The 12,168-nt window shown below is 36.0% G+C and overlaps 1 protein-coding gene across 1 annotated transcript; it reads left to right on the top strand.

Moving 5' to 3' along the window:
- The first annotated feature begins 3,194 nt into the window (after positions 1–3,194).
- fam89a (family with sequence similarity 89 member A) lies at positions 3,195–8,139 on the top strand. The gene is made up of 2 exons (XM_030129034.1): positions 3,195–3,598; positions 6,788–8,139. Exons 1-2 carry the CDS (start codon positions 3,350–3,352, stop codon positions 7,067–7,069), a joined length of 531 nt encoding a protein of 176 aa, XP_029984894.1. The 5' UTR covers positions 3,195–3,349; the 3' UTR covers positions 7,070–8,139.
- Positions 8,140–12,168: the final 4,029 nt, after the last annotated feature.

The raw sequence follows: 12,168 nt of genomic DNA, 5'->3' as shown, positions 1-12,168 counted from the left end.
GGATTTGTCTACTGAGCCTGAATCCAACTGCATCAAATTTGTAGTAAAAAAGCACAGACAGAGACAGGAAGTAACCCTTCACAATAAAAGGAATGTTCAAACCAGGCAGGATTAATGAAGAAAACCGAACACAATGCACATTAACACCCTGTTCTCTCAAAACAATATAAAAATTTATGAGTGTAAGAAGATTATTTCAGTCTTTATCAGTAAGTACAGAATCCACACTTGATTCTACCCATGTATGATCAGTGTACTGCTATAGGAACTGATTTTACAAGACGTTTTTTGTTTGTTTTGTGCAAAGTTCAACTGCTGCAGGAACTCAAGAGATGTGGTTTAAGCTCAGTAAAGATAAGAAACTGGACTTTGAGGTAATTATTACAAGAAAAAAAATGTAGTTTGATCTTAAAAACTGATTTCCATCCAATGTTTAACTCAAACAATTAAAAAAAACACAAAAAAAAAACCAAATAAAACCATGATGATGTCTGACCTAAAGCAAAATTAAGTGACTTTGTGTCATGTTACTCTGGAAAAAAATGACTTAAATACGATTTAATGGGGGGGGAAAAGTTGCTAAATGAATGAAAACTGGGCTCAAAGTAGTGTTTGTCAGAGGTGTTCTTTAGTTTGGGACATACAGTACTGTGCACTTTGTTGTTTTTGCAGGGTTGTAATGGGTGTGTGTTTATTTCTACCAAGAAATATGCAGATATCAGAATAAAAGTAGTGAAACTTTACCAAATCGGAGTTGCTAATAAGAAAAAATTCATTTAAATGCTGGTTGGTTGTAGTTTCACAGACACAGTTTTGGGTCAAAATGTGAAATTGTGTGAATTAGCTTAATGTGTAATAACACTTTATCATATACACTGAAAATAACAGATAACAGCACTTTGGTTATTTGTTTCCAATTAATCTTATTAAAGTATGGAAGATATAACACATTTAATCTGTGTTGTATTCATGAAGCATATTTTAGAACTATAAGGAGAAAAAACAATTAATGTAACACAATAGACAAATATCTGCTGGCTGTTTTATTGTTTCGTTTTGTTTTTGACTGATGTCGATGTCCAGTTGATACATTGGTGTATTTCTGCTGTAAATCATTCTATTTGTTTATAAATGAGATTCATTAAAGTGCAGTCGAGTTCAAAACAAACCCCTGATTCAGACGTTTGCAAATTTTGTCAAATGTTCAACTGAAAACGTGTTATAATATTATAATAAAATTCAAAGCGTTTATTTTCATATGCATAATGAGGAAACATGTTCCCGCTAAATTTTCTTTTCTTTTTTTTAATTTAACCCTTTCATGCACAGTGGTCACTACAGTGGACAGCTGTTTAAAGGGGTTCTCTTATATATTTATGGATGTTGTTGTTTTAGTTCCATATCAGCCAACACAGTGAACACTTATGTATCATCCCATACACTGTAATTCATACCATTGCTGTAAATTTGCTGTTCTAGATAAATCTGATCTGCACTAACATGTTTGACTGTAAAAAAAAAAAAAAAAAAAAAAAAAAAAATTGTTATTAAACTGTAATTAATAGTTTTGTTTTGTTCTTTTTCCATATTATCAAAATATGAGAAAACATCAAATTAGCTGCATTAAAAATGTTTTTACCTCATAGTATATCAATAAATACATGTTTCTTTGCTTCTAAAATTAAATGCAAGATGTCCAGCTGAGTTGACATTTTTGTAATTCCATGAAAAATAGTTTCATTAAAAAAATTCAATCACATTGTTTGTTTGTTTTTCATGTCTATAGAGGAATAAAATCATTCAAGAAAAAAATCTTGACTGAGGTTCTCATAATTCGTGCAAGAAAGGGTTGAATTTCATTTTTTTCAGGCTGTTCACTTTTTTTGGACAGTTTATAAAAGTAAGTATTTGCATAATTAAATTTTTTTTTTTTTTGCACTAAAAGAAAGATAAAAATTAGGAGTTGTCATTATTTATAGGTTATTATGCTATTATTTTATCGGTCCAGCCCACTTCAGATCAAATTTAGCTGAATGTGGAACTGAACTAAAATGAGTTTGACAGCCCTGGTTTAGTGTCTTTGTAGATCCGATCCATAATGCACATGTAGGAATGATAAGTTGAGGCAAAATATTGTTAAATCTGCGCTAAATTTTCTTTTTTTTTTTTTTTAATTTAAATTTCATTTTTTTCAGGCTATTCACTTTTTTTGGACAGTTTATAAAAGTAAGTATTTGCATAATTTAATTGGGTTTTTTTGTACTAAAAAAAAAAGATACAAATTAGGAGTTGTCATTACTGATAGGTTATTATGCTATTATTTTACTGGTTTGGCCCACTTCAGATCAAATTTAGCTGAATGTGGAACTGAACTAAAATAAGTTTGACAGCCCTGGTTTAGTGTCTTTGTAGATCCGATCCATAATGCACATGTAGGAATGATAAGTTGAGGCAGAATATTGTTAAATCTGCGCTGAATTTTCTTCTTTTTTTTCTAATTTAAATTTCATTTTTTTTCAGGCTATTGACTTTTTTTGGACAGTTTATAAAAGTATTTGCATAATTTAATTGTTTTTTTGTTTTTTTTTTGGTTGTTTGTTTGTTTTCACTAAAACAAAGATAAAAATTAGGAGTTGTCATCATATAAATAAGGTTATTATGCTATTATTTTATCGGTCCAGCCCACTTCAGATCAAATTTAGCTGAATGTGGAACTGAACTAAAATGAGTTTGACAGCCCTGGTTTAGTGTCTTTGTAGATCCGATCCATAATGCACATGTAGGAATGATAAGTTGAGGCAGAATATTGTTAAATCTGCACTGAATTTTCTTCTTTTTTTTCTAATTTAAATTTCATTTTTTTTCAGGCTATTTACTTTTTTTGGACAGTTTATAAAAGTATTTGCATAATTTAATTGTTTTTTTTTTTTTTTTTTTTTTGGTTGTTTGTTTGTTTTCACTAAAACAAAGATAAAAATTAGGAGTTGTCATTATATAAATAAGGTTATTATGCTATTATTTTATCGGTCCAGCCCACTTCAGATCAAATTTAGCTGAATGTGGAACTGAACTAAAATAATTTGACACCCCTGCTGTTCTAGAGGCTATTTCATTCCATAGCTGCTTTTATTTTGGAGGTCTCACCGGAAGTCCAGTGACCTCATTCCGTTGCTTTGACGTGTCTTGTCCGTCGCCCTGTGAGCAGAAAACCTTCGGCTGTTGCTTCGGTTCTTTTCGTCTCACACTCGGTTGGATTTACGAACTGAGCTCCTGTGTGTGAGTGTGTTCGGACTAAAAAACCGTCGGTACCGGAGCCGTTGCTAGCCCTCTCAGTTTCCGGTTGTAGAAGATGAACGGTAAGTCTGCCAACGGTTCCGTGGGGGGTATGGCCTGCATCGAGGGGCTCCCCCCGCTGCCCAAGAGCCTGAGCGGGCTGTTGAACTCCAGCGGCGGCTCCTGGAGGGACATGGAGCGGATGTACGTGAAGAAGACCATGATCCAGGACGACCTGAGCCGGGGCCGGAACAACAGCGACAGCCTGCTGGCCACCAAGCCGGCCAACCTGGACGCAGCCCTGGCGCTTCTGCGGAAGGAGATGGTGAGTACGGAACCAACGGACGGAACCAACGGGACTGTCCGCTGTTTGTGCCCGGAGCACAGGGTCCGAACCCCGCAGTACAGATACCACAGAGAGGGGACAGAAAGAGCAGCTGGACCCGGGACCAGAAAGACCAGCTGGACCCGGGTTCAGAAAGAGCAGCTGGACCCGGGACCAGAAAGAGCAGCTGGACCCGGGACCAGAAAGAGCAGCTGGACCCGGGTTCAGATCTCACTAGACCCGGGACCAGAAAGAGCAGCTGGACCCGGGTTCAGAAAGACCAGCTGGACCCGGGTCTAGATCCCACTGTCCTGGTTCTAGATTAGGTTTAAAAACACTGAACCAGAACCGAGGAATGGGACTAAAACACCGGGTTTATCTGGACATGAAACCACAAAGATAAAGAAAAAACAACTGATTTAAGCTCAGTTTAGTTCAGTAACTAGTGTTTAAACTGGTACAAAGCGAATAGTTTAGATTAAAAATGTCTTACTGCAGAAAATAGACATTTCAGTCACATATTCAGACTAAAAACACTTAAAACACCATATTAGTAACATACATAGAACACTGGAGTAATATAAGAAGTAAACTGGCCCTTAAAAGCATCTTAAAGCAGAAGAAATAAATTGTACATTTTATCAAAGAAAATTTTACAGAATTCGTTTTTTAATTAACCTGCATTTTACCAGGAAAAATAGTCTCTTGTGCAAAATAGAAATTTAAGACACATTCAGACTAAAAACACACAAAATATATTAATAACATACATATAACACTGCAGTAATAGTGTGTCTTAAAAGCATCTTTAAATAGAAGAATGAAATTTTTACATTTTGTCAAAGAAAATCTGACAATTCTTTTTTAATTAACCGGTATTTTACCAGGAAAGATAATCACTAGTTGAGATTAAAAATGTCTTGCTACAGAAAATAAAAATTTCAGCCTCATATAGACACTAAAAACAGATTAAAAAAAAAACAAAAAAAACACCAAACTAATAAAACACATAAGACTCCAGTAATTTAAGAAGTAAACTGGACCTTAAAAGCATCTCAAAGCAGAAGAATGAAAATTTACATTTTATCAGAGAAAAACTGACAGAATTTGCTTTTTTTTAGTTAGCCTGCATTTTACCAGGAAAAATAATCATTAGCTGAGATTAAAAATCTGTTTTTCAACAAAAGCCACATATTCACACTAAAACACATAGCACCATAATAATAACACATAACATTCCAGTAATATAAGAAGTATACAGTGGACCTTAAAAGCATCTCAAAGCATAAAATTTTACTCTTATCAAAGAAAATCTGACGATTTGTAATTATAAGGCTTTTACATGATTTGTTTATTACTGTATTTATCAACCTTTATTTAACCAGAAAAAAATGACTTGTTACGATTAAAAATCTATAGTGAGACAGAAATTAGAAATTTCAGCCATATATTAACACTAAAACTACATAAGTCATATTAATAACATACATATAACACTTCAGCAGTAATTTAAGTCAATAATGGTGTACCTTAAAAGCATCTTAAAGCAGAAGAATGAAATTTAACTTTTAACAAAGAAAGTCCCAAACATTGTGTAATTATAAGGCTTTTTCACTTTTTACAATCCTTTATTAACTTGCATAGTACCAGGAAAAATAATCATTTGTTGAGATTAAAAATCTCCTTTGCAACAGAAAATGGATATTTCAGCCACATATTCAGACTAAAAACAGATAAAACACCAAAAAAATAACATACATATAACAGTCTAGCAGCAATTTAAGAAGCATACAGTATTCCTTAAAGCACCTCAAAGTTGAAGAATAAAGAACTAAAGAATAAAATTTTAGTTGTCAAAGAAAATCCCACAGATTTCTTAATTATAAGGCTGTGACACATGATTTGTTTGTTATTGTATTTGCTAACCTTTATTTAAGCAGGAAAAATGATTAAAATTCTCTTTTGCTACAGAAAATATACAAACACATAAACCACCACCAATGATTTTTAAAAAGGTACTAGAACGTATACAACAGTTTAAAAAGCATCTGAAAGCAGAAAAATAAACCAAAGAAGAATACTATTGTACATTTTATCAAAGAAACCTCCACAGAACTCTTCATTCTAAGCCTTTGTCACATATTAGAGTTACTCCCTCAGGCGTGTGTCGATGTTAAACCTTTAAACTTCTTTATTCTTCTCAGTCTAAACTTTGACTTCAGACCAGATCAGCTGCTGTTCAATAATCTCACGTTTCCTCAGATCCAGCCGTTTGCATCAAAAAGGTCAAACCGTCCGACTGAAACTGGAACCCGTTGACATTTGGGTTTTTGTTTCACACTTTGCTAAATCCGTTTCACTTTCTCCTGACAAACACCGGACAGATGGGATTATTTACAGTCACGTGACGGTCGTCCTTGTCCGTTTAGTGTCTTTATGGAAACCGTAAACCGGCTGCGGCGGCAAACACAGCTGTGTTCAGTGGTGGAGATCGTCTGCCTGCTGTGGTTTGTTCAGAGGACAATGCATAGTGACCCTGAGCTCAGAACGCTTTGGCAGCTCCGTTGTTTGCAGAAAAACCGCCTTTCCAACCCTGTAATGATGGCATCACAGCCACTATTTACAGATGAAGACGTGTTTTCTGTCTCTGATCCGACTGAAATCTGTCAAATTTGTTCCAATATGGATCATTTCATGTCCAGAAAATCATACGCTATGTTGCCAAAAGTATTGGGACACCCCTCCAAGTAGGACTAGGGCTGGGCGACATGAAAAAAAAAAAGTATTGCGATTAGGGGTGTGTATCGGCAAGAATCTGGTGATACGATACAAATCACAATATTAGGGTCACGATACGATATATCACGATATATCATGATACTGTTAAAAAGGCAATTTTTTGTTTGTTTCTTTTTTTGAAATGATTATTTCCTGGAAGAATTGCATTACATCAGAAATATGTACAAATACTAAACACATTTTTATTTGATCAGAACAGGATCTAATGCAATATCACAAAATGTTCCTGTGTTCAAACTGAAATTCTGTTTTACAGACATTACAGTTTAAGATCCTGCTCAAATGTTCATATTCTATTAGTTCAGAACTGAAGTATGTTTTTTGTTATACATTTGAAAATAAAAATGCCTTGATCAAAAACACAAACTCTCTCTCTCTCGCCCCCTGTAGGTGGGTTTGCGTCAGCAGGACATGTCTCTGCTGTGTCAGCTCTGGTCCCTCCACGAGTCCATCCAGGAGTACAAGGGCAGCTGCCAGGACCTGAGCGCCGCCTCCAGCCTCAGCATGATGGAGAACGGCTACTTCGACGAGGACGACGAGTTCTACCCGGAGCCCGGCGTGACGCCCACCGGGGAGCAGCCGGAGGGGGGCGTCGGAGGCGGAGCCACGGCCAAGAACGGGAGCATGGGCGGTAAAGACGACAGCTGGGACTCCTTTCACGTCACCATCTGAGGTCGGGGCCGGTGTTTTGTCTACAGATGGATGTGTATTTTGGGAGGAAAAGGGGGACGTTTGCCCACAGGATCGGATCCGGTCGGTTCCAGATGGACGGTTCTGGTTCCTTTTTGACCATAATGGACTAAAAACATGAAGCTCCAGTTCAACTTCAGCTCCTCAGGTCAAACACATCCTGCTTGTGCTGCAGAAAGGCTTTTTTTTGCAGTGTGACCAGGTGCTTTATCAGCGGCTGGATGTTTTGACGGTGTGTCGCCAACACCCGGTGAAACTCAGGAGTTGAAACGGTGCATTCAAAGACTCCATGTGCTCAACATTAGGCAATATATACTTTTCTTTTTATAACCAGCTCTGCTGCTGCTTCTATATCAAGTGGTTTTGCTAGCCAGTCACATTTTTTGGCCGAACTTTTCTACATATAAATATATGAACAAAGTTTTATTATTTATTATATATTATAAATATCAAGATATTTGCTTTTCTTTTACTCTCTGAAAGTTTTGTCCTGTGACCCGGGTTCAAGGGTGCAGCAGTTACAGGGTAAGGATTCCAAAAATGGAAACTTTACAAGACAAGATGGGATTTCTGGACTCTGGAGACGGTGTGTGTGTTAAATTATCCATAGACATGAATCCAGAGGGTCTGGACGAAGAGCTGAAGTCTTCATCCCTGTTTACGGTGGAAAAATGCTTGAGTGCAGAGTGATGTCAGTGTACAAGGCGAAGGCTTCAACTTCTTTATTTTATTTTTTTTGCCTTTTTTAGTTCAAGTGGAGCAGATTTATCGCTCTGAAATGTGAAATACTCAAAATGCTGGACACGTTGAACCTCGAGGCCCTGTTTACGCAGCTACAGATGGCATGTTTTCCTGAATATTTCCAGGCCGCCGCTGCTCAGAAACGCTACGAGCAACTCTGATGTGTCAGCGTTACGCCGCCGCGGAGGGGCTCGGATTATATTCTTATAATAGAATGTGAGAAAACAGTTTGGTATACGTAGCAATTCCAGTCTATTCTAGGTCTCCTTTTGCAGTTTTGTAGCTTCAGTCCATAAACCTATCGATAATAACACTGCACTCAACAGGTCGAATAATCAGACCTGAAAACAAGACTGAAATCAGTGCAAAAAAAGATGAAAAACAGGTGGTTAATGCTTGATTTTAGATAATCCTGCTCGTTTCTGTGTATAACTTCCTAAACAAATGTTACAAACAATACACCTGTACGCATTCCAGGACAGAAAAAGGAGCAGGAAATAAAAATCTGAAATTAGCTGCCGTTTTTTTTTTTTTTTTTTTTTAAACAGATCAGTCACACATACTTAGAATCAACAAACTAAACCTAAATCTATCTCAGTAAGTTGATATTGTGCCATTATTTTTTCAATTTTCTTCTAAATATTCTTAAATTGAGTAACATATGGGCATCCTTTGTAGTCATCGGCCAAATATTTTAGTTGTTTTGCATTTTTGTTCAGTTTCATTCTATTATTTTTGTCATTTTGAGCTTCACATGACAAATAATGTCTTTAAAAATCAACCAAATCTTTGCATTTTAACACCTAATTTAGTAAAAACAGACTGTTCTCATATGCCCACCTGGTTTATAAGTCTTTTCTGTAGTTCATACGGAGGTGAAATAACCAAAATATGGTGGAATCTGTGATTATAAGTCACTTTATTCCCCCATCTCAGCTCTTGGTTGACTGCAGTGTTATTTTATTATACGATAGAAATGACAGAAACTGAAATATGTCACAAGGAAACAAGTACTAACAACCTTACATGAACTGAAAATAAGTGAAAGTATTTGTGAAGTCGGGGATTTCAGCCGTGTAGCAGCTTTGAGACCTTTGTACTCAGTGTAATCGATTACATAAACCAACCTAAGACTAAGAAACTGCTACTTATATAAACGTATTTTGCATCTAATTTTACCCATTTACTCGCTTTGAGACTCACGTCGACTGGAAAACACCAGATAATCTGCGTATTTCAGTGTAACACACACAGCTGTAGCGAATGAAAACCTGGTGGTAGGGCTGGGCGATAAGAGTTTAATAATATCAGCTTTGATTAGTATGAAAATGTCAGATTATTGGTAGTTTAAAGGTTGATTTTTGATCCTGGGTGAAAATTGAAGACGTCAGATCATTATTTGTGTTGTTGCATTAATCACAGGATAAAAACATAAAATGATAAAAGATGTAAAGACTTGAAACATATGTTTAAAAAAGAAAGCTGTAACCAGATGAAATGACAAAATGTTGCAAAAGACATTTTTTTTCCCATTTGTCTGAATGGAAAAAATATGTAAACAAGTGGTGCCAATCACAAGAAACCCCGCCCCCGCACGTATTGTAGCTTATTTTGGCATCGATCCAGCTGATGTCATCATAACAATTGCCTCTATATATGTGCCAAGTTTGAAGTAAATTGAAACTAAATTTATGTTTTTAAAGACATTTGAAATTTTGCCCATTGTAAGTAAGTGGGAGATGAAAAAATATTTTAAAAATTCATAATAAATTTGAACTTTGACTTATTTTTCCCAAAATGTAATCACATCTATTCGAGGTCACTGGCAATCTATAAACCCAATTTGGTTTGCATTCAACCAACAGTTTTGCTGCTACAGTGTTAAACAAAGAAACAAACAAACCGAACCAAAAACAATACCACTTATGCAACAAGACAAAAACCACGCAAGATTTAAACAATGTAGAAAAATATTGCAAAAAAGGAAAGATAAAAAATGTCAGGTGTAATGACAAAAATGAAATAAATTAAAAAAAAAAAAAACAATGTAAACAACGTAATAATATTTAACAATGTTACCAGATAAAAACGACAAGATACAATGTGAAAGATAAACAATGTAACAATATGAAAACAATGGGAAAAAATGTGACAATGACATGAGAAAAGCATGTCTAAAACAACGCAACAAGATGTAAACAATGTTACGACATTTTAAGAATGTTACAATGTAAGAACATGAAAACGATGTGAAAGAAAAACAAGACGCAAATGACGCAGTACGATAAAAACAATGCAATGACGAAAATGTGCGAGACAAAAATGATGCAAATGACGCAAAATACTTCTGTTAGCTACTCGTTTGCAAGGCAAATTATCGTAATCTAAAACTAACATATCAGTACGCCAGTATCGTATCCCGCTGTCGTTTTATCGCCCAGCCCTTTTATCGCATCGACCACATGGTTCTTCACATGGTCAGAGGGATTTTGATGAAACTAAATGTCGCTTTTATATATAATCGAATATTAGTGGGACTCGTCGACTTCCTGAGGCTCATCCTGAATCTGTAACAGTTTCCAGTGAGACTAAAAACTAAGATTGTAACAAAAAGTCATGATTTGCCTTCTTTAAACGTCTGTGAACAGAATAGACAAAAAAAAAAGTCAAGTGAAATAATGCTACACTCCGGCAATGACATGTCTTTGCGAAGATGTTTGGATGTTCAGTTATTCTTATTCTCTCCGATGTGTAAATGGTCTTCCTTTCTATCTAAACTGAGTCTGTAGCATGTGACGTTTGTACATGAACGTTATTCCTCCGTCACTTTGTCATATTGTCTGTATTCACTCTAGTGTGTGGACCACAAACCAAAGAAAGAACACTCACAAAATGAAATGTATTTGGTTTAACGCACTGAACAAAACAGTGCTTTATTGTCCTTAAAATCTAAAAACGGTGCATAATATCTGATGAGGAATGTCTTTACCAGCTGATGAATTTAGCTAGGCAGTAGAGGTCAACATATCTGCTCTGTCTGTTGCATAAATGACAGTTTTTGCTTCTAAATGGTCAGTAAAAGTGTCAGTGTGTTCCCAAAACCGTCACTGAGAAGCTAAAGTTATCGCAATGAAATCCGATCTGTTCTGTTCTAACTAAAACAGGGGCCTCCCCGATGTACTACGATGGTATTCATTTATTCTCTAATACTTGGGTTGAATGTTTGTTCTCTCTTTTACGATGTTGTCTGTACGTAAAACCTGCACCTGAACATTACATATGTTTTATGAAAAGTCGAGATCTGATGCCGAAAGCACACGAGTAATGCGATATAAAACATGTCTACGGAAGCTGAGAACGGATAAAAATCGCGTATTTCTTCACTGTCATTATCTCAAGAACACGATTTAATCACATCAGTATAACAAACTACGGACAGATGCATGCCGGTGTCAACTATGGGTCAAGGTTTCGGGTCGGTAATAAACCTAGCCAGGTTTTCACTAAGGAGAGCAGCGCCGTTCCAAGTCGGATGTATGCCGTCTCTTCTAAAAAAAACAGGTTTTCCCCAAAATGTCCGCCAAGTGTCCACAAAACCGTATGTCATTTGCAGGACACCACCTAGACAGCCAGCAATTGAGTGAAGGTGTGCAGCTAAACATGACATCACTGGTCAGATTAGGTAGAGGACCAGAGGAAACTACAGAGTCTGACATACTTTTGGCGTAGGTGCACACCGACTCAGTATTAATTTTAGTGACCTCCGATTGTCGTAATCAGGAGTCATCACCACTGACATGAATTACAATCTTACGCAGGGGTGTGTATTGGCAAGAATCTGGCGATACGATACAAATCACAATACTCGGATCATGATATGATATATCACGATATATCAAGATACTGTTAAAGCGATTTTGTTTCTTTTTTTTTTAAGATTATTTCCTGGAAGAATTGAATTACACCAGAAATATGTACAAATACTAAACACATTTATATTTGATCAGAGCAGGATCTAATGCTATCACAAAATGTTTCAAATCTAATCTAATCTGTCTCTCAGACAGTAATATAACAGTGTTAAATAATAATAAATATAAACAAGAAAACCAAAAAACTAAAATGAACTTCCGCCATATCTGCATTTGAATAAATACCTAAAAATATCGATACAGTACTTTTTAATATTGATACAGTATCGTGAAATGAAATATCGCAATATATCGCAGAACCGATATTTTATAACACCCCTAATCTTATGGTATTTAGGTTTATCCTTAGCCAGCAGTTTTAAATATGATTGTATGTCGCCCCCTCTGGCCCCAGAATGCCTTTGACCA

This window comes from Sphaeramia orbicularis, chromosome 24, assembly GCF_902148855.1.
Source record: "Sphaeramia orbicularis chromosome 24, fSphaOr1.1, whole genome shotgun sequence".
In the NCBI taxonomy this organism is placed as follows: domain Eukaryota; kingdom Metazoa; phylum Chordata; class Actinopteri; order Kurtiformes; family Apogonidae; genus Sphaeramia; species Sphaeramia orbicularis.
The sequence above is the reverse complement of the archived record's forward strand: the minus strand, read 5'-3'. Positions and strand labels throughout refer to the sequence as shown.